This window comes from Aythya fuligula, chromosome 1 (genome assembly GCF_009819795.1).
Source record: "Aythya fuligula isolate bAytFul2 chromosome 1, bAytFul2.pri, whole genome shotgun sequence".
NCBI classification, from domain to species: Eukaryota; Metazoa; Chordata; class Aves; order Anseriformes; family Anatidae; genus Aythya; species Aythya fuligula.
Window position 1 is genome coordinate 183,777,700 of NC_045559.1, and position 23,599 is coordinate 183,801,298.

Consider the following 23,599-nt stretch of genomic DNA (forward strand, 5'->3'; position numbering starts at 1 on the left):
ATTAACTCAAACAGCATGGTACAAAGTACATGCATCTTTCTAATTACAAAATAAAATGCTGTAATATAATCTCTCTAAATATAATTTGAAGACAAATAGACATAGGATGTATTTTCTACAGCATAAGTCTATCTCTGCAAAATGAAAGAATATCTACCAGCAAGCACAGAAATTATAACAATAAACTTGAGATGAAAATATATTATTATAAGATTAAAAATTAATAAACTTTAGAAAGAACAAGCTTCAAGTGACATTAAGCATGAAAAAAATGAAGTATTTTTTTAATTATTTTCTCTATTCACATTACTCTTCTCTGCATACAATGTAACACATGTATTTATTTACAAAAAATGAAATCCAAGAACAACTTTTTCCATACTCCAAAACACTAAAAGTTTCTTGAAATGTCCTAAAAATTCCAAAGAAAAGGGAAGACATTAACAATGTCCCTATGACATTTAATTCCTGCTAAACAGGAAAAAAAATATCTTCAATCGTGACTACATCTAAACTACTTGAGTGTTGCACACAAAACCTCTAACAAACATTCAATAAAAATTAAATATGGAGTATACAGAATGTATTTATTTATAAAAGTAAAAGTAGATGCTCCCAAAACCAAATTATTTTCTCTGTCAATCAAAAAAAATGTGTATTCTTATAGAGTTGTTAATTTTAAAATAGCTAATCATTTTTACTTTTAGAAAAGTGACAAGCAAACAGAACTGACAGCTCTAGGAATCCAGACACTTAATTTTCTTTATTACCTTTTACACTCACAATCACAAGAAAACATATTAAGTGCTACTTACTTTGACAAGCGTTTCAGGAGACACTTCTTCATCTGGGACCCAAAGTTTTGTTGTCTTTTTTCCTGGAATCTAAACCAAATTTTACATTTTGTTACACTACTGTTACTCTTCAGTGAAACCTGCTGTAATCTCCTCTTTCCTGTTTGCTTCTGAAAACAATACAGCAGCACTCACTGGTTAGCTTCATGCCTTGTGTATTTTATAGAAGTAACCATTACAGAAGTGAGATACTGTTCTTACCTCAGTACTCAAATATCAGCAAATGTATCACTAGCACAAGGGTTTTTGTTGTCATTATTACACTCCAAAGCAGTCATTTCCATGTAATAAACACTGCTTTGAAAACAATTGTCAACATTTTCAATATCCAGTATATTTGAACCTCACATGCATAGCTTTAGACAGTAAATCTTTCCCTAAATATAGCTGACAACACACAAGTTTTTGTTTTTTGTTTTTTCCATTTTTTAACCACTATCAATACAGAATTCTCAGACAAATTAAGATTAACAGTCTTCCGTTTAAAAAATGTATTTTAATTTCAAATGCACCATGTGGTTTAGTCTTGGCTGGCTTCCAGGTGCCCACCCAGCTGCTCTCTCACTTCCTCTCCTCAGCAAGATCAGAGGAGCAAATGTGGTGAAACAGTTCATGGGTTGAGACAGGGACAGGGAGATCGCTCACCAATTACTGTTATGGGCAAAACAGACCTGGCTTAAGGAAGATGAATTGAATTTGTTGCCAGTTAAAATCAGAGGAAGGAACTGAGAACTAAAGGCAAACTAAAAACACCTTTGTCCCTAACCCCACTTTTTCCCAGGCTCAGCCTCAATCTTAATTCTTCTCCCTCCTTACTTCCACCCCAACTGAGCAGTGCAGGGAGAAAGGGAACGGGGACTGAAGTGAACTCATCACTCTTCATCTCTGCCACTCCTTGCAGGAAGCTTGTCACATTAACCCAACACACATACTCCTAAAAAAATAAATAAATCACAACTTGCTCACTTAAGACAATAGACTGAGCAAAGTCAGTAATAATACTACTTTTAACAAAAGGCAACACATGAGCAATCAAATGCTGTGCTATACAGCGTATCATCTTTGTAAGGACTACCAAACCAGTGCTCCTACCTCTCCTGTATTGTGAGTTTTCAACTGGGTCACACAGCGTATGTGGAAATCGAAGGAGAAGCATAAAAAATGTAGAACCAGCAAAACCAAATATTTTTACAAGTACTTGATGAGTATCCCACTACAGGAGAAGGGGAATTTTTGAACAAGATTTTAAAAATACTCACCCTATCATTCATTAGCAAATCTTTAACAATAAAAGTGGCAACCAAGGATTTCAAAGGAGCAGCAAATTGATCAGGTGCTAGCATGGCTATGTGGCCAATAGTAACCAACGGTGTAATGAGATGCTCAAAATTGCTTGGATCCAGACTTTTATGCAGTGGCTAGAATAAAGGCAACAAATTCAAATATTACTCATATAATCTGTGTCTTGTTTGGGTCAGGGGGTGGGGAAGAGGGCAACACACATTTCTATCTAAGAAATATAATTTTGAAAGAACTGTTAATTATTTAGATTTAAACACCTTCTCCAACCCGTAGGTCTCCTATGAATTGAAAGAAAAATCAAGAAGAAATAGACAAAATGTTAATCGTATCTGGGTAGTTCAAAGTGGTAGCTCAAGAAGGACCATCTGGGAAACAATGGATTAAAAATGTAATTTCCTGTTTAAGACGTGGGCATACTGAATCTCAAGATGGCAATTTCAGTAGTGGACTGATTTACCCTTTGAGATAAAAGGCTGATGGGCTCTAATTAAAAAGGACATTTGCAATTAAAACAATGACATCTATTTAAATAACTTCTACCATAATTCAGTTTTTCATAACTTCTGTAAGAATCTGAATACTTTGGGCCAATCCCAATGGAGCTGAGGAGTGGTGTATGGGTCTTCTTTCCAGGAACTGTTCATAGGTCTAGCAGACTGTCCAAAACTTTGTTTTACTCTAGTTTATTAAAATACATAACCTTACACATGATCATAGAAGGGCTTGGGTTGGAAGGGGCCTCTAAAGATCACCTAGTTCCAATCCCCCTGCCATGAGCAGGGGTACCTTCCACTAGGTCAAGTTGAACAAAGTCCCATCCAATTTAGCCTTGAAAGATTCCAGAAAGGGGGTATCCACAACTCCTCTTAGCAATCTCTTCCAGTATAATGCCACAACTCCTCTTAGCAATCTCTTCCAGTATAATGATGGATCATGGGACACTACAAACTATATATTCTACTACCATTTTTACTATCATATCTTTAAGTTCAACACAACTAACTCGCCATACAAATTGCCACTGTAACCTTCAATTCACACATGCACTATGAAAGACTAATAAAAAGCAACCGAAATATTTTCATTTTACCTCAAATATCTGTGCAAACTGTGTTTCTTTGCTGGAAAATATTGCATGGATGCAGTGAATAGCATACTTGGCTTGGCGAGGAGGTCCTTTTTTAGCTTTATGGTGCAACACTGGAAGCAAAGCACTGGAAAAAAAAGGGAAAAAAAAGATAAGCACCTTTTCAAAAACTAGAAACTTCCCAAAATATTGAACTAACAAAGAATAACTATTTACGTATATAGAATACAACACCTCTGTGAAAATGCTAATAATTCTCCTGGTTATGGCAATTTTTCAAAGACAGGAAAAAATGGTTATTTATGTGACTTGGAAGCAAAAAAATACAGCAGTTTTCACTGATATAATCTCATGTGGCAAAACAAACATTTTACCTGCATAAGCTACTAAAATGCTCTTTTCAAAATATTCTTATCTACACATCCCTACTCCCTGGATATTAGATTGCAAAGAACATTTTTCCATTGCTATATACTTAATTTTATAAGAAGTGAATCTGAAAGGCAATTATACAAATTATAGCAGTATCAGGGACATATCAGCTAATACTTTTTTGCATACATTTCACTTCTATTCTTCAAAAAGTTACTGCATTTTAAAGTCATGCAAATCTTTCCTGTTTCATCTGAAGTGATACTTTCTTCCAGAAGAATGTAGTATAACACTATATCCTGCCAAAGCAAGAATGAGATTCTAAAAACCCATATGATGAAAAAGAATAAGATATACAACTTACGATCTTATATGAGGAAAGTCTTCTTCAATCTTGCCTCCTGTGTTTTTGAAAATTTGTAACGCAGCTTCTGCCACTTTTTCATCATCCATTTTCAAGCAAGCCAAGAGAGATTCAAAAGTTTCAGCGGAATGAAATGAGATAGGGTGGGTAAATGAAAGTACCTGCCAAAAAAAAAAAAAAAAGCCATGTTAAAATTTTGTAAAGGTCCACGTAGATTGAACACTCCTTCAAAAGTCACTTTTTCCTGCCATCTTGGAATATTTTTAAAACAGTCTGTTTTTATCACATAATCCATATTTCTCTTTTTCATTTTTTTTTAAAGCATCTCTTAACCTTCTGTCTTTATACATTGTCTCATCTGTTTTACCCAATTTTGCAGTCTCAATTACTTCTGCTGTTACTGTAAGCACGCACTTCTCAGTGGCTACATCTACATTAGCAAGTACAGGGTTACAGCAGAAGCAGGTTTTAAGAGAAACATAATGGAGAAACATAATTGTGGTTATCTTGTAATTTTGTTTCTCCAAAAAGAATGAAGCTTGTGTGCTCCCAGACCTCTTAGATCATGCAACTGTTTTCCTTGCTAAGTGGAACAACTCTTGGGTACGTTGCTCTGTAGTGAGCAATGTACCCAATACAGTCTCCAGACAGTCCTACCAGAGCTGACCAGATCTTCTACCTCTCCTTCATATTCTTGAACTCTGCTGACTCTATCTTCAAGTATGACAATCGTCCCAATTTAAAACAAAATCCTCATCTGTTCCTCTCTGAAGCTTTGTCTTTCCTTCATTTTAAAGTGTTTGTTGATTATTAGCCTCTTTCCATATGATGGAGCAGCCCAGAAAGCCACCTGTATCCTCAGCTGCATCAAGAGCAGTATGGCCAGCAGGGTGAGGGAGGGGATTCTCCCCCTCTGCTCTGCTCTCATGAGACCCCACCTGGAGCTCTAGGGCCCCCAATATCAGAAGTACATGGAAGCTGTCAGAGTCTTAGCTGATCTAAGATGTTCTGAATGCTTCAGTGTGAGAGTCCTGTAGATTTTGAGGCCTCTGAGATCAACCCACAGTTGGACTACTCCCAATATGACCTCAGTTATATGATGGCAGTATGACACAAGTACCTTTCCTAGCAAATACAGGATAAACTGTAGAGTCTCTCTCAAATACACTAGCTTTAAAAGTACTAAGTGAAAGTGAAAGACCTATTTAGCTGCACTTAGTTTCACGCTTTCAACAGCATTTGCAATTAACATAGTGATCAGCCTTTTTCCTCCTAGGAAGAAGGGAGGACAGAGTAAGAAATTCTGTACAATGTCCCCAGAAATGCATCTTGATAGGGTTTGCTGTGTTAACCGAGTCTCAAGAAAAACTACAGACAATAGTTATAGATAAGACCCCAATTTACGCGGAACTCAGGAGAACCACTGCATTGTACAGATAAACAAGTATGGTACAGTTCTAGAAGTAGTATTAACTGTATTCACAATCCTCTGAATTCACACTCTAGTACTCAAAACTCAGCTGCTGATGTCACACATAGAGCTACTTTTAACTTGTAGAAAAGCTTCTAAATGATTTCTAATATAGCCTTATATATAACTCACAGAAGATGTGCATAGACAATCATAATCAAACCGATATTCTTCCAGATACCCAGCAAAATGCTTATGACTGAAGATATTGAGGGCTAATTACAAATTTATTTTAACAATGTTACTTTAGAAAGTTTTTACATGCTTACTGACCACCAAGAGTACACTTGCCTTAAGCAATTCAAGACCTGCTCTGATTGCCTGGTCAGTAGGTACACCCTCATCTTCATCATCAGCTGTTCCATCTATAGATTTGTTTACTTGCTTGATAAGGGCACTGAAGAGGAAGATAAAAACATGGCCTTGTGTTTACTGCAATACATACACAACATAAGCCTATTATAAAATAAATGCAATTCAACTACATACACAATATGATTGTCTTCATCACCCATTAAGCATGAAGTTAAAAAACATTTAAGCATCGTGGATTAAGCATTACACATTAGTCTAGAAGGATGACCGAAGAAATAAAATAATTTGAGCATTAAAAGAAACAAATTCAAATAAGAATTATGATTAGGGTACTAGATCCTGTGGATTCTTAATAATTTATAGAAAATAACCATTAATACTGCTTAGTCTAACAGCAATAAATAAAATAACCATTAAACAGCTGTGCTGGAAGATGATCAGAAATTTAAGAGACTTATCTCCTGCATATTTCACCTTGCTTGTTTTGACTGCTTGTTTTTTTCTTACACTGTACCCTAGGAAGGGAAATGGTGATTATCCAAATGATCTTGTTAGTAAGTGCTGTAGGCAGCTTCCCTGTAAAGGACTGTACAATATTCAGAATATACCTGCAGTAAATTCTGTAAGGGATATTTATAATCAGTGGAAGCAAAGAGACACCTCTACTCAGACTTTCCATTTTTTTCTACTCCTAATTGGACACAAATAACAATCTATAGCAAAACAAAACAGCCTGACAGTCTAAAAAATGAAGAGGAAAGTTATTGATAATTTACAGAGATGGATAATGACCGATTCTGTGGAGAAACTGAAAATATATACTTTTTACTTTATTTTTTTCCCCCGTGTTTACTGTACGGGGGTCAGTCAACCGGTACATGGTGAAACAAGTATTAAAACTTTCCAACAATTTGAGTATTACTTTAAATGCACATTTTATATTGCTTCCATAATTTTTTTTTTAAATGCACTTTCAAATTTGAAAAAAGTCTAGGTATGCATTATACTTAATCCAAGATCAAAAGAAAAATTATGTTAGGAACTTCTCTGAAAAAGATTTTTAAATGAAGTCTCAATGGCTCCATTACATTGTATATGTGACAGGCAGAAACTGAAAAGCTCAAGTACTTAAAAGCCATGGACAGAAATTCCTTTTAATGTAAGTCAGTCACTCACAAATCAAACTTTCCCCATCAGCAACAGATCCATTTTACTGACAGTTTGTTCCAGCTGTGCTGAATGACAAATCAATTGTTTGTGCAGCTACACTCTGAATGGAAACCCCTAAGCTAAGAGAAACAGAAGAAAATATTGCAGGTCATAGGCCTTAAAAACTACCCTCCTGCCGTCAATCCGTTGCTGCTTGTGCTTAAAGACAGAATTACAAACCCTGATTTCAAACTCTGTGATCTACAGACAACAACACACACACAAAATTACCTGATGGATTCAGTATCAATGTGTACAGGAGCAATTCTCTCAAGAAGAAATTTTATCATTTCCAGGAAAGGATTTGTTGGTTGTTTTGGGTTGCCCAACTTCTTTGTAATTTCCCTCTGCAATTTAAGTTTCAATTAAGTTTATAATCAATTTAGTTCCCAAAACATTCATGTATTTTAAGAACTATTCTTACCACACATCCCTCAGCCTGTTTGCACGAGCATGTTGGGCTAACAAGCATTTCTAGCTGACTTCTTATCTTTTCATCATCTTCTAGAACTTGTGTAAATTTCTTCATGAAATCTTGAGCTTTCCCCGGATCAGGAAGGTTTCCTTTAAGTAAGCAAAAGAAATGACTATTTATTTCAATAAATATCAGGACTGTATGTTACACAAGTTCAAAGACTCACACCAACATATTAATAGACAATTATCAATAATATTCTATAATAAATTATATAATAAATATTAAACATATCATAAGTAAAGAAAAAAGTACCTGGGACATGGCTAACCAAGCAGCATGATTGAGTTTTAGCTCCGCATTGGCCTTAAACAGTACTATTTTTGCCAAAATAACAGTCTTTTAAAAAAGCTTTGTTTAAAACCAGAAGTTCAGAATTGTAAAGTAAGTTTTTCTCTTTCTCACTGGTACTAATGCTATTGGTACACCAGGCTGAAGGGTGTACCAGAAGAAAGAAGAAGTGTTGCTTTTTTTTTTTTTTTTTTGGGTAAGAGTTTAGGTTACACAGTTCTGCCTACAAAGTGCCGTCCTACTACTGAAACACAAACTCTTGTGCCTTCTCCCAACACTTACAATACTGGCACATCAAAACCAGGTAAGCCAATAAGTAGTTTATCAGATTAGTTAACACCAATTAATACACATTCTATAATAAATGCTGAAGGGCACATGCCTGTTACAAAGCTTATTTGTTATAAGCTTATCTCAAGTGATTTTTAAAAGAAGAAAGAAATATATATATCGACCTTAATTTTTAGATGGTATAAATACTTCAACTGACTTACTTGTTATTACCATCACTTTTGAGAATATAGCTTTACTGCTGGCATCTGTCTGCAAGTCACAAAAAAAGAAAAATGTATTAAGTAAAAATTTTAAATTATATATATCCACTGAATGAGTAAAATTCCATAATGATGCATTATCAACAAATCAGTACCTACCATTTTTTAACACATCAGTATGTTAGAAACCAAAACACCACAGCAAATTTAATGCTAGACTGCTCCAGGAAGTAAAAGACTGAGAATGTTTCCACAGGCATGATCTTTCTCACGTGCTGTAAACTTTTATTATTATTATTATTACTACTACTACTTGTTAATCTACTATATAATCTCTGAACAGTTGTATAGTTACAACTATAAAATGATAGTCCTATGAGAAAAAATTTAAATGAGAACATGACCACCTTTCAAGAGCTTTCACTGGAAAGCATTTCATTTTTAAAAGAACTCTGCTTAGCTGCCACCATTGCTAGAACTGCCTTTTAGAGACCTCCCTTTCTAACAGACAAAACTGATGACAGATAAGCCTAAAATTACACACAGGAAAACAAAGACAAATGAACTCAGAAAGAAGGCTCAGCTTAGAAGACAAATATTCCTTATATCAAGGTACTCAACACGAGGCAAACAAAGACCTGTGGTGGGCCTTTTCATCGGGTTCACGTCGGGAAAGAACCATTAAGCAGCAGTGCTGCAAGACACTACCATTTTCTTAAGAAAGTCTTCAGATTATTATAGAGAAGAGGGGAAAATGTTCAAGGTAGAGGTCAAAGTCTTGTTCAGGCATATGTAGTCTGTTTTATCTTCGTGAAATCTCCACACAGATTTCAAATAAAGTTCAAACAAGCCATATCAGCTTTGGAGATAACAGTTACTGGTTATTATAATAACTCTGGCTAACACAGGGAAGTGTGTATTTATTTCCAGAAGGGAGCATCCTTTAACTTTTTGGAGTAAATTTCTGTTGTGCAATTGACGAGGTACTACAAAAGAAAAGCAAATTTTGAGTTCTAACATCACTGAAAAAAAGAAAAAAAAAAAAAAAAAAAAAAAAAAGGAAATTAATCAGGTAATTAGGCAATTTGTACAAACTCTTGCAATGTTTGAGAACAGTGCCAATCCTGGAAAGATTGAAGCATAACAAAAATACACCATGAGATTAAGATAAGCAGTGTTTTCAGCAAGCACTATATCTTGTGAAATGGACACCTAAGCACATTGTTCCAGCCATTAAGTATTTCTACAGAAATTTCAGTCACTTTTTAGCGTCAGCAGAATGCCGTCTTTTTTGAGGCTTTTTGCTGTCAGAGCTGAACATGCATGTGCAGACAAGAAACGATGTTGGGGGAGACAAACAAAAAAAACACACCAGAAATCACATCTGGTGTGTAGATTTCAAATAATGTCACCTGATACAGAATCTCTGCATTTGCTCCCCTTGCAACTCCGAAAAACAACAACAAAAACCACCCTGCATTGTGGAATTCCTTGTACTGGTTCGGTCTCCATTCTTCCAGTCCTGCCTAGGTCCTTCAAGTACTGGCTGAAGGTCTCATTAAAACAACATCTAAGTTGCACAAACTGCTAAGCACTCATCCCAGCATGAAACCAGCTGAGTCAGAAGGATTATTTTACCTTCCAGTAGTATAACTCCACTGAATAATGACAGATTGAAGATATCAAGATGCATTTCTTTTCAGAAGAAAAATTTTCTTTTTTTCTACTGTGGCATCTTAGCTACCTAATCTTGCATTCACGATATGGAAGCATCTGAACAGCAGCACATCTACAGCAAATAAAGCTTATACTTCTAATACAGACAAAACAGCGTTCACCCAGTTTTCCACATGTGAACAAGCAAGTTAATCTGTATTATTTAACTGTATACCATTACTGTAGGAGAAAATAAGAAGAGATGAGATCTATGCTTTTGTTCTTTGGAGAAGTATCTCAGCTTAAAGTCAGATTCGATGTCTGTTCTGTCTCAAATTAGGAGAAGTTATAATCAAGAGAAACGGGAAGTTTCCTAACACATATTCAATCTCCTAGATAGTGTTTGCACTGGGGAAAGGCTAAAGCAGGGAAAAGAAAAAAAATAAAGAAAAAAAGCCTGAAAGGGGGAAAACCTGTAGAATTTCTCTATATGACAAAATAATTTTCCAAGATAGGGAAAAAACAGTGGAGTGGAAAATTCAAAGATCTATAATCACAGAATAGTTTAGCTTAGGAGGGACAACTGCAGCTCACCTGGTTGAACTGTCTACTCAATTTGCTCTAGCCCTCATCTAGCTGAGTTTTTAAGTATTTACAAGGATGGTTTCACAGCCTCACTGGACAACCTGTTCCCATATTTGATCATCCTTACTGACTTATTTTTTCCCTCCTTACTACCTACTCAAAATTCCCTCCTGACATAAAACAGTTTCTAGATTTCTGAATGAAAATTTAAAACAAAGAAACATAAAGACGCCTGAGGAGGGGAAGAGGAGACGTGAGAGAAGGACAGATACAAGGGTAAGAGTTGCCTGAGCAGGGGTGGAGAGGAGATGCAGGGAGAAGGCATGACTCTAAAGGGACTGCGGCCAGTGGAGGTACCCAGGCTGGAGCAGTGGGTTAAGTACTGAGCTGCAGCAAAAGAAAAGGAACTACCACGCTGTGACCACTGTGTGTGGCAAGGGGACTGGAGACCGTGAATTAGGGAAGAGAGGTGCTGAAGGGTGATTATTGAAGTGTTTATTTGTTCACTTTCAATTCTCAATACCAGAATCAATATTTAAAAGCTTATGTTAATGATCAGCGAACTAAATTAAGAACTATCCCCTCACTCAACACTGTGTTGTCGCCCACAACAGCACTTCAGACTGCCTGAAAGCAACATCACAAGCTGCCTGAAATCACACATGCACTCCTGTTACACAAAAAGCATTCAACTGTAGAGAGTCAATACTTAATCATGAAAGATGCAGTGAAAAGCACATGGACAAAAGCAAACATGTAAACAGAATACCCCACTTCCAAGGCAATGCTTATGCTGGCATTTATTAAAATTACACATTTAATTCTAAGTGACACTTGGTATTTTACAACCAAGAAAGCACTTTCATTACTTCCCCCTGAAAACAGAGAAAATTTGAGATTTTCTCTTTCAACTGAAATGCAGAATATATCAAGAAGCTAACTCAAGTTTTATATCACACACAAATCTATTTAAATTACACCAAAAATATAAAAAAGTAGATTAAAATTATTTCAGCACTCACTGAAACACGATGAATTATTACTGTATTAGCAATTACTGCACTAAAGAATTCAATACAACATTACGGCACGTTTTAATTGCATCAAAGCAAAATTACAAATTTCACTGCAATCACCTTGAATATAACTCAAAGAGGAGTGCAAGACCAAGATTTTCACAGAACTACTGCTATCTGCGAGACAGTAGCATTTCTAAGCAGACATTAGATAATCCAATTACACTTGTAAAAATGCAGTTACCCTTTCATCATGTTCAGACAATTCCAGCAAAATTATAATTCAATCATAAAACTGCATTAAATTTACCTGTGATGTTTGAGTATATGCACATATAAAAGACCTAAATACATGAATATGGACACAGTAACGCTTTATAGGATACACTATTGCTGTTAAAACACCAACAGATTAAACTTGTAGCACTGAAGTCAAGTCATAATCAGGTTCCAAATGACATGCAGAATCACTTTTTTTTTTTATGATAATGTGCATATACATATAACTGAAACCTAAATTTTACTCTGTGAGAATATCCCGAATCCTCTAAGTATGTTTATCTTTTAGAAATATGCCCACTAGGAAAAAAAGAATTCAACACTAGTCTGTCACCTCCAACACAACATTTAAGAAGTTTCCAAGAGGGAAGAGAAACAAGTAACATATAACGATAAAATATTTTCATTTCTCAAATGTTACTAATTTATATAAGATAAGAAATCAGGATGGTTAGGTATTTTTTCTTCATTATTCAATCTGGCAGTCAAAAATAATATACCATCTTTTTCTCATTTGAGAACCAGAACAATCCTGGCAACATGTAGCTCTCAAACAGTGGGAGCATATATTTTAGTATTAAGCAGCTAGCACTTAAAAAGAATCTTAAAAACACCTACTCTTACTGATAAAACATATACAGATTTCTTACTGAAAGTGTTGTCTAACAGAATCAAATTATTTTCTGTCAGTAATATTAAGCTTCAGACAGAAGTAATGGAAATAACAGAATTTAATATTTTTTTTTGTTGGCTTTTTTAGTTTTTGTTTTGTTTTGTTTTTAAGTATAATTGCAGATTCACTTACTTTTGGTTGTTTTATTAGGTCAACTAAATCCTTTACTTGATGTCGTAACAGATTCTGACATTTCCACATTTCATTCAATGCTCTAAAAAAAACAAAGAATAGAAGAAAAGGAAGAGAAAAAAAAAAGAGTTGTCAAAGTCTTCTATCTAATAAACAACGTAACTGCCCAACAAGAGCCTTTACATTCTTCTAAACGTTCTTTTAAACGTTTTCTAAACATTCCTGTCACATGGAACATCATTGCTGTGTGAGCAAATTCTAAATGTTTCCTAACTGAATGATATGGAAAATTTAATTGATCATACTATACTGGTACAAAATGTGAAACGAGTTTTGAAACGAGTTTTATTTCAGACGCTTAACTACACTGCCTTTAAAAGAACCGGGAAGTAACTGATATCTGCCTTATAAAAAACTCATTTGTACGAGTCTAAAATCATTCTTCTAAAAACATTCCAAGAAGCAGGCTAAGATTTTTATCATCAAAACAACGTTTTTCTTATACAGAAAGCAGTTACTAGAACAAGTTGCAAAAAGTGGACGTGATTGGACTTGTAAGAGATGCATTAGTCTACAAAACTGAAAATCAACACACTTTCCATGAAAAAATATCTACAAATTAAAAAAATAGTAAAAGGAATTTAAAAAAATCACTCATTTTTAAAACTTCTGGAATTCACAAGTAAAAGTCAGTCCTATTTAACTAACTGAATATACTGAATCTTTAAAATACATACTGCTACATACAAAAACTGTAGAATGCAGAAGTTATTTGTTGCTTGAAATAACAAGTTCTGAAAAAATCCCATTCTGCATTTTGTTTAGCCTATACCAAAAAATGTTAGAACAGTAGCAGTTTTGATTTTTAATACATTATTCTTTGTTTTACTGTGCTAAACCACTGTGACTTACTCAGGCATGTTATACAAGAAACACAGGGGATTCAAACACCAGTTTCTCTAGTATTTGAATGCTGTGGGTGGGTTTTTTTAGCCAATCTATGATAAACACTCTCCCACATGAGAAATATTATATTTAATTTTCAAGTGACTAGGCATTACTAAATGAAAAAGTAAAACTAAGTAAATTCAATCAAAATAATGAACATTACAGCAGCAGAACTGTCATTATTCAAATTCACATGCATGCACTAATTTTAAGGCAAGTAATTACCTTCTCCAAACAAAATTGGAAGTAAAATGAATATTGAAGGAGAAGAGACAAACAAATAATTCCTTCCCACTCGAGCTATCCTGGCTGCTAAAATGAGTTTGTTGATTCTTAAATCTTCAGATAAGATCTGAAGCTAGTCAACGCTACTAATCTGCGCTATCTCTTTCAAGACATAAAAGGACTAACATGCACTGAAAAGCTTTTTGCCATTTCTTTGGCACTACTATTTTTTTGCTGTTTATGGTTAAAGGGTACCACACCTTGTTAAAAACCACCCTATTAATTTTTTCAAACTCTAATTTGAAGAGCATACAGTATTGCTATATTCCATTTACTAATAGTTGCTGAACTACTTTTGTCCACTGGCTTAGGGTACTCATAACAATTTAGAACCAATTTACAATAATGACTGTATTAAAAATCATTTTGCAAGAAGTCGAAAATGGCACATACTTCACAGCATTTGAATCCAGTGTTGCGTAAAGGTAATACAAACATTTCATTCGTTCATTTGTTTCCAAGTTGTGAGGGACCATGTACTGAGCAAAGATGCGCTCAACAAGTAACCTGAAAGACAGCATTACGGAACTGGTAAGCAAGAAAGCGGTCTTAAATTGTTAAAGTGTTCATTCAGAAATTCTCAGACATACCTAGAGATCGGTTGTGGCTTATAAAGACATATTTATTAAAAAAAACTAAAGTCAAGTCACCTAACTTCCAATAAAATTCAGCATAAATTAAACAGAAAGATATCATTACGGAAGATGTACTGTTAATGTTAGCAGTAGGACATTTAAGAGATGACATTATCATTATCAGATTTATTAACCCAGACAAAAATCAAAGGATTTTAGAGAAAGATGTCTCAAATGTTGGCCCAAAGGATAAGTATTGCAGTCAATTTTTGAAGTGACCTCGTATACAGGGCTTAAAATAGGGGGGAAAAAAGGTCACATTGACCATTACACATTATCATGGGAAGGAGAATTCAGATACCAGTCAGGAGGAACTGGCTTTTCCCCTACACCTCCCTAGCCACTTCCTGAAGCACAGAGTTTATCCCATTTCTGTTGCTTCCATAGTAAAATACTGGTACATTCAACAATAATTTTGAAATGAATGAAATTAATGACAGCTTCTGCTATGACATAGAAGCTCCTCATTTAGAAGCAGGAGAAAAAGGATCGGGTCTGGCAGTTACTTAGGAAAGACTGTGAAATAAAATAGAAACCACACCCATGCTGCAATCATGTACATCTAGGCTGGAAATGAAAATAAAATCCTTATGCACAAGCTTAAGTTACTAGATTCTTCCAATTAGATCACGTGGTCAAAACACAAACCCAGCTAGCTTCAAAAAATCTTGAAGTTTAAGAAACTGTGAACAAATAAGATCGGACCTGATGATCCAGACAGTTCCTTCCACTTCCATGGTACCAAGAAATAACTGATTATTTTGCAGGTGACTTTTTAAGAGTGCAATTTTTTGAAAGATTTGTATGGGTTTGCAATGCCATTTGTATTTGATCATGCTGTGAAGACCAAAGACCCATCTCTAAAGCCAACAAGACCAACCGATTAGTCAAGGCAGACTAGTTCCCAAACTAGTTCATAACGTGCAACTGTTTTTCAATGTGAACAATGAAATATGGGTCTACAGCTGGGATGACAGACATATTTCGCCACAAATCACAAGGCTCTAATTTCTGGCCATTATCATACTGAAAAACTAACCTTCCAGAGTGAGATGCCATAACCATCACCACTATATTGACTAATTGGACTTGCAAGTCCAAAGCAAGTTTGTTAAGGCAGTCTTACTTACTGGATTTTAACACAAAAATCAGCAAGTTACTGAAGTATAAACAAAACCCTCCTTTATGAAAGCAGTGGTGAAGTACAGGTTGGAATATTTCAAAGTTTTCAGCTTCTTACAATCTCTTTTGGCCTCAAACAAGCAGAAGAAAACAACAAAGAATAAAATTTGGCTGTATAATACTATGCATTTGATCAGAACATACACAATTATCAAGTCGTCTTCCTGTTAGCACTTAAGCTTGAAGGAAAAACAAAATTACCACAGTTATCCACAGAATACTCAGCTTTCAAAAGGCTGACTTACCGGTCATCAATACTGTTCTGATAATATATATGCAGAAGTTTATCTTTTATCCATGATATCTGTTTTGCAGCTTCTTTTCCTGCTTCTGACTGTAATGAGTATTTCTTGTATATCTGTGCAAGTCCCATCATAGCTTCTTTCCTCACTCTCCACTTGAGAAAACAAAATAGTACCACAGTTTAGCAGTTCAAAACTCAAATTTGAGAAGACAGAGAAGCTTCATAGTATTTTCTATTCTGCCCCAAAATGAAATAGTTCAATTGGGTTATAAGTACAGTTTCTTCTCGTTAAGACAAATACTGCATTATGTCTATTATGCTAAGCATTTCAATGCAGGTAACTACTACACAAGTATGCCTCTTGAATTTAGAATTGTTACAAGTTCAAGCCAGCACTCTTTTTCACAGATATGCATCGAATATTTGAGATTGTATTATGTCTGCACCATGGGAAAGCATGTCACCAAATGAAAAATCAGGTGATACTACTAATTTTAAGTTTGCCGTTTATACTCTCATGTAAGCATAAAAACATCCTAAGTTTTGCCGAATAACAAAACATAGCTAAACTAAATTTCAAGGCTATTCAAGCTTGAAAGCTACTACACTCATTCACAGTTTTCCAATGAACTAATTAAAAGCAGACAACGTAGCCACCTCTGATGGTGGAACAATTCGCATTAGTAATCTACCATACAGTTTGAAACCTATTGTCAAAATTTCCTATGAAAAATGTTAGAATGTCTTACGAGGATCTCATTTTATTCAAAAATTACTATTAATTATTATTATTAATTACTAACTAGACAACTGGAGTGACATAGTTTTATTCAGCATATAGTATTTTTTTTGATCATTCTACATTAAATAATAATACAGCACAATGAAAAATGTTGCATTCCAGTCGGGGGCAAAAGCTATCTCATTAAGTACACTGTCTCGATATTTTTTGCATTATATAGATTTTCATTAGTCATTTTAAAATCAGCTCAGCATTTTAAGAAGCTTTGCTTTTAAGAAAAAGAAAGCTAATTGCAGTAAGATACAAAAGACTAGAAGAACAATGCACAGCCACCGTTAGTACTTAATGTCTTACCCGCTTGTCCAGTGTTCGTTCTCTGACAAAATTAAGCAGGTGATCATTGACAAGCAGAAGATCTTTTTTAGCAGCAGTAACTATGGATACTATAACATCATGCCTTATCGCCTCTTCAGGATCATGTGACCTTACTTTAAGATATTCTGGGGAAATAAAATAAAATAAGCATTTCGGTTGAGGAATACAAGTTCAGATATTTTTATTTCTCTAGCGGCTACCCAACAGAAAACCATGAGTTTCTACAGTTTTGAGTACAGACAGTAAGAAGCCACTAATTTTCCGTAAGATTAACTGGAATGTGAGTAATCAACTTTTTATTTACTTAGAATGCTCAATACTTATATTTCTGGCATTAAGTTATTAAAAATTATTTCTTGTAATAATTAGTTATAATCTACATTTGCAACTGTTACAGCCCAAGAGAACTGCATCTATAGAGCTGAATAGATGCTGAAGTTCTAAGAACTTGATATCCACACTACATACACGTTTTAAAGTCTTACTTCAGGCTAGAGGCTACTCTCTTCCTGCAGATTCCTATAACTGGTTGACAGAGCACATCAGTTGCACTCCTGAACACAGCTTCTGTGCTTTCCAAAAGGAATCTGGTTCACGTGCTCCAGAACACTCCACAGTGTGAACCACATGAGCAGAGCAAGCAGGGACAAATCAAGAGACATACTTAAGAAGCATGCTCTTTCACCAAGCTAAAAAATGCTTATTTAGACAAATCCTAATTCATTCAACACAGAACAGTTTTTTTCTAGATTACGTTGGCATATTGCTACATATTTGGTACTACCAGAAATCCTACACCATCAACATTTTAAGATTTCTGCTTATAAATCTCAAATGTTTTAGCTACTTAGTATCATTTCAGAAAATTGCCAAAGCACAAAATAGGCCAGCAAAGTTCATTTACCCTTTCAGAACTGCGTATTCTAGGTTAATTTAGTCACATACACAGGCAAAAAAAGCACACAAAAAAAAGACATTAAGATCACTGTATGCAGCATACATCAGTGAAACGCTGAGAACATTACGAAACATTGAAAATTCAAAGTTTGCTCTAAATAACCAGAGGTTACTGCACCCTTATTACTGTTCAATGAACAGTGAAAATTTTCAAGTCTCATCTGAAATACTGACTATTAACATTGCTGGTAATCAGCACAAGTGTTGGAACAGCACATCAAGAAACGAAGCTTTGCATTTATGGAAGTTACAAAATTTAAAAATCAAATAGCTTTTAAAAATTGTTCCACATGAAAACATAATAAACTAAAACAAATGAAGACAATTGCCATTGCGCAAAACAATTCTTTTCTTCAACATCAGTGAGCGAGAAAATTTTATGAACAATTTGACTTTGATAAGCATTGTGGGGAGAGAGAGGGGCAAGCAACATTACATTTCCCAGAGGATACCATTAGAGGGGGCACAAAGTCTTTCAGCAATGTCAAAAAAAAAAAAAAGGAAAAAGTTAAAAGGAAAAAAAAAAGAAACAAACTTGGAAATACACCTCTGATAAGCTTTAGCATTCCATTAGAGAAAGATCCAGAAACTATTTTCTTTTTTTTTCTCTTAAAAAAAAGAAAAAACCTGCCTTAACAATACAATTAACTATGGGATTATGGGATAACTATAGCTTGCCTGTATTTGTGTAAATTGACAAATGTTCAGCACACAGGAGGGCAACCCCTTGCAATTAACGGCCCCTTAAATTCCCTCCTTAGAGGAAAAAGTCAAAGATAATACCTCCAAAGAACAAGTGGGAGTTTAGTGATCAAGGGAAGATACTGTCTTCATATCAACTTTGAAAAAAGCAACCCATTCTCTTTAACTGCACTTCTGTTCATTAAGAGTGGGATCTTATTGTCTATCTCCTTATTGTCACAGGGAGGAACAAATACTAAAAGCTTTTATCCGTGCCAGTTGCTTTCTTCCTACAGAGGTCTTGAACTGCCAGTTGTGTTTGGTACGAAGGAGCAGAAACCAAGAGCTGTGGTCACAGTTCCAAGGACTGTTTTGATACTTCAGTCAGTTGCTGCACAATATTTACACACTTCTTTGTGGAACCAAGTCTCTGTTCTGCACCCTAATAAATGCCATGACTGCTTTGTTTGGCAGGCTTATTTTGCCTGATCTCATAGTGTTTAATTTCAACAGCAGTTGGGAATGCAGCTACTGTAAGAGAAAGAGGGTGCTCTCTTTGGTTAAGGAATTCTTCATGCCCAAACCCCTTAGCCTAAGAGCAGCGCTCAAAGCACGGGACTCTGCAATTTTGAAATCTAACCTCAATTGTCCCCTCCATAACGTCACAGAATGTTACTAAGGATGACAACTAACCTTCCTGACTTCTCCAGGAGACTTAAAATTGAATTTTAATGTTACAGTAAATCTGGTACCTGTTAAGTCTTTTGCTAGGTCGGGATGGTTCATAAGGCAGTGACTTGCAAATTTCACACATTCAAGACGAATGGGTACATGGATATCATTAAACCTATTTAGAAACAAGACAATGTGTTACAACAAGAAAAAATATCATTCACCAGAACAGTTAGATCATTTCTACACAGTCTCAAATATTCTCTAAAAAGATTTTTATGCCTCCCATGCACCTGTGCATGTTACCTGTGCAAAACAGCTCTAATTTTATGGTATTAATTTGAATTTCTTTAACTTAAGAAAAAATTCCTGTACTCATGAATTAATTCATGTTCTATACAGGAAGGGAAATATCCTCTCCTGGTACACATGAAAAACTAGGGGCAGACAACAGCTATTTAGTGAAAGATGTCTCACACATTTCAAGCAGTGTTTCTCTAATGCTCCACCTAGTTAATCATGAACTGTGTATCAGTAACTGAAAAAAGGTTTTAAGATTGTGATGTTCTTCTCCTCTTTAAACTGTGTGATAGACAGCAAACCAATCCAACCTAGTACAAATTTCTAAAATGGATCATTCAACTTCTGTAAGACTTGGTTTTAGAGGACTGAATTAAATTTGATGCTTGAAACCTAGTACATAAAGTTAAGCATGAGAAAATAAGTAATTTTATAACAAAGCTATTGTTGCAATGAGAGCTATGTTGTTTTGAAAGATAAAACACATTTCAAGGCCATCAAAATACCTGGTTTTAAACAATTTAAAAGCAAATTTTAGAACATACTGCTGTGGAAACATTTATTTATCATATGCAAAGGCTTTAAGAAATGTCTATTTAAGTAAAAACTAGGTACTTTTCTAAATGAAGACAATTTAGGAATGTCTTCTCTAGTAATTACTATAACAACTTATTTAAAATCCTTGAAAAAAGTAAATACATGTACGTGGTTCATAACTAATGGAAAACAGTAATTGTGAACAACAGATTGGACATGATCATATTGTTTCACATCATAACACAATGAAGCATCTTTCTCTGGATCCAAATTTTGATTCTTAAATTACATGCAATATTTTAAATGTTACATACTTTCAAGCAAAATTAATTCCCTCAATTAAGTTTCCTGTACTTTTAGAAGTTTAGGACATTCTGGTTTTGATATGATTTTTTGCTAAATTACAATCTACTGCAATTATAATAATTTATACGATTTATCCTCAATTACTCAAGCCAAAAGTATTTTCACCATAGTATCCATATTTAAGTTCCTTCTGACTACAAACTCCAGCTTTATTACCTATTTCAAACTGGCAGAATATTTTAAAAAGAAAAGACTAAGTGTGTTTTCTGCATTGTAAATACTACATACCTCCTTTAAGGCACACAAATAATTAAAAAAAATTGAAGCCAGTAGAATACTGTACATGAAAGTCACAAAAACAAACCTGATAATACCCAATACTGCAAATGTTATCTGATATTATTTTAAAATTAATCCATCACTGAATATATTTTATAATGATTCCATCATTTGTTAAAAAAAAAAATCTAATAAAATGTTCTTTTTTTCTTGGCAATAGCAGTAAAGATAGTTGCAAAATATGAATTAAAAAAGGATGATTTGTAATTGTTCACTGTGCAGAATCATAAATGCAGAGGATATATATAAAATAATCTCCCTAGCGTTACCTGACAGATTTCAGATAAAGCATGAGGATACCACACTTAGCTATATCACTTGAGGAAAATAAAAGAGATAGGAGAATTGAAAAGTACTGAATTACAATTCTTTGATTTTTTTTCTCTCCTGGGAAAGGAACTAAAACAGCATATACCTCCCCAAGTAGCACTGCCAGAGCGGTTTGTTCTGAGATGCCAACTCGGAATCCTTTGCCCCAAACATTTTTGCTAGAAGCTTTACGACCTGCAGACGTTCTTCATTGTCATTGCTCTGGAAAATGAACACAACTTTTGAAAAAACAAAAAGTAAACCAGCCAGAAAATAAAATACCCAAAAAGCAAAATAGTGCTTTGTACAGCTTTTAGAATATATAAGAACATTATACGTACACAACTCAAAAAAAAAAAAAATAGATTTTTTTTGTATACAAATGTGTACCTTTGCTAATGCTGTAAGACAAAATAATGAAGGCAGTGAAAACATAATGCAGCGCAGAGACAAAAAAACATACTGAACAAAGCGTGGTGGTAAACATAGGTGTATAAATCTTTTTGACCATCATTTACAGGTGTTGCTGTTAGGAAACCTGGTAACGTGCTTATACAAATTTATACAAAATTAATCACAGCACAAAACTCATTTTACTTCTATCTACGCATAAAAGTATACAGTTCTCGGGACCAGTGTTTTATTACAAACATTTAATTAAAAGGTTTTTAGAGGACATCAGATTGAATACCCAAGATCTGACACACGCAGTACCTGGTCCTGAATTTAAAGTCTATATTTAAGCCAGTATTTAAAACTGCTAAGTTACAACAGATACTTTTCTTTCATATTTAAAAAAAAACTAACACTGACAAAGATAAAACAAGACCTTCTTCAGTACATTTTCATTAGCACTGGTTTGCATTAGGCTTGCTTAATACAACACACAGCATTTGAAGCTTAAAACATGCTTTGGAAACGTGCGCTAATATTTGTGCAATTAACACATATTTGAAGTTCACAGATTTTTTTTCTTTTGCTTATTAAAAAACCAACTGGCTGCAATAGTTCTTTGAAAATGGGGCAGCACGGTCAAGTTGATTGAACAAGTTGTTATTCACCCCTTATTATTTCATTCCTCTTTCTTGTAATAGACATGAGCTTTTTCAAATAACTTTCTCTTCCATCATTTTTGACGTTCTTATTAGTTCAACATCAACCTTTTGAATTCAACCAAGATATAAGAGCATAATGTAGTTGTCAGAGTTCTCTGACAACACCAGCCTTAAAGACTGACTATTTTTCCTGACTCGATACCATAAATGGGTTGAGAAGTTTTCCCGTATCTTCTTTCAATTCAGCTCCCTAAGAATAGTCGAAGCATTTTTAAAATCCTTTTAAGTACCAGAGCAAGACAAGGATGAAGAAATCTTTGACACTGATTTATTACTACAGTACATGAAACTATAGTGCTTTTGAATACACCTTAGTATTTATAATATTAGCAGCTTTAATAGAAGAGTTATTAACACTTTTTGTCTGTATTTGACTGATTTATCTGACTCAAATTCAGACTGACATTTTACCAAGTCATCTACAACCTCCTCCTCTTTAACTGCAATAAATGGTATCTTTTTTTCCCCTGAGTTTCAGCTTACAAGTGTCCATCACATAACAGATTCGGATTCTCTGCCCTAAAAGAATTTTAACTTTTTTTTCCCCAGCCTGTATTAGTCCGACCTCCATTACTCGTATCCTATCCACTCCTGATTAAACCAACAAAATATTGAAAGTATTGCGCACCTCTGAATTTCTCTAGGCAACCAACACAGATGCAGAGCAAGAAACCCTGGGATAGAGGCAGTAGCAGACACAAAGCATTCAACTGCTTTATTGCATAGCCAGATGTATAGAAAAAATTGAGATATCTTTTAATGAATTAGCCAAAGAAGAAGCTTTCCCTATAGCAGGCAGTAATCTGATTACACGATAGGCACTCATGTTTATAGACCTGCTTGTAGGAACAATGAATATTTGTGATTATGGATGAGGAGTATTTGGTACTTTCTAAATTAGTTCCCAGGAGTTGGTCTCCTTGAGACGTTCTTGTTTAAGACCCTAAAGTAATAGAATCAGCCTGCATAATAAATGAATCAGCCTGTGTTAATAAATGAGCACATCACCATTGCAGTCTCTATCCTTTATTCTACTTTAATCTCTACTTTTTTTCCTGAGGAAAAAATCAGAACTATAAGCTCTAGAAAAACCTTAATCCTTCTCTGTCCTATGATGCATTGTGTAACTGAATAGTACGTCCTTCACCTTTTGTCTTAGGTATGATCCAGCACTCGTCATGCTTAATAGTGTCCCATAAAGATTCACCAATAAAACCTGACGCTGAACACTTATTTCTAATTCCCTATACCCTGCTCCCAAGGCAGCTGCTCTTCTGCCTACGTGTTATGGTCTGTCAGTAACAGCTGAAGTTGGTCAGATTGTTATGAGTAGGCAAGTCCAAAAGAATAGGTAGCACTGAGGATCTGGGGGGATTTGGGAGTAGAAGTAGACACAA

General features: G+C 34.8%; 1 protein-coding gene across 3 annotated transcripts in view; it reads right to left on the reverse strand.

The window, feature by feature from the left end:
• Positions 1-23,599, reverse strand: part of PDS5B (PDS5 cohesin associated factor B) — a 108,953-nt gene that overhangs the window by 35,315 nt on the left and 50,039 nt on the right. For all 3 annotated transcript variants that reach the window (XM_032188514.1, XM_032188522.1, XM_032188506.1), the window contains exons 9-22: positions 21,194-21,309; positions 19,377-19,471; positions 16,966-17,111; positions 15,871-16,022; positions 14,202-14,315; positions 12,576-12,657; positions 8,235-8,283; positions 7,399-7,538; positions 7,206-7,321; positions 5,742-5,847; positions 3,980-4,140; positions 3,247-3,370; positions 2,114-2,272; positions 816-884 (exon numbers count right to left, since the gene is read on the reverse strand). In XM_032188514.1, the coding sequence (XP_032044405.1) occupies positions 816-884; positions 2,114-2,272; positions 3,247-3,370; positions 3,980-4,140; positions 5,742-5,847; positions 7,206-7,321; positions 7,399-7,538; positions 8,235-8,283; positions 12,576-12,657; positions 14,202-14,315; positions 15,871-16,022; positions 16,966-17,111; positions 19,377-19,471; positions 21,194-21,309 (1,629 nt within the window). The remainder of the gene's footprint in view (positions 1-815; positions 885-2,113; positions 2,273-3,246; positions 3,371-3,979; positions 4,141-5,741; positions 5,848-7,205; positions 7,322-7,398; positions 7,539-8,234; positions 8,284-12,575; positions 12,658-14,201; positions 14,316-15,870; positions 16,023-16,965; positions 17,112-19,376; positions 19,472-21,193; positions 21,310-23,599) is intronic.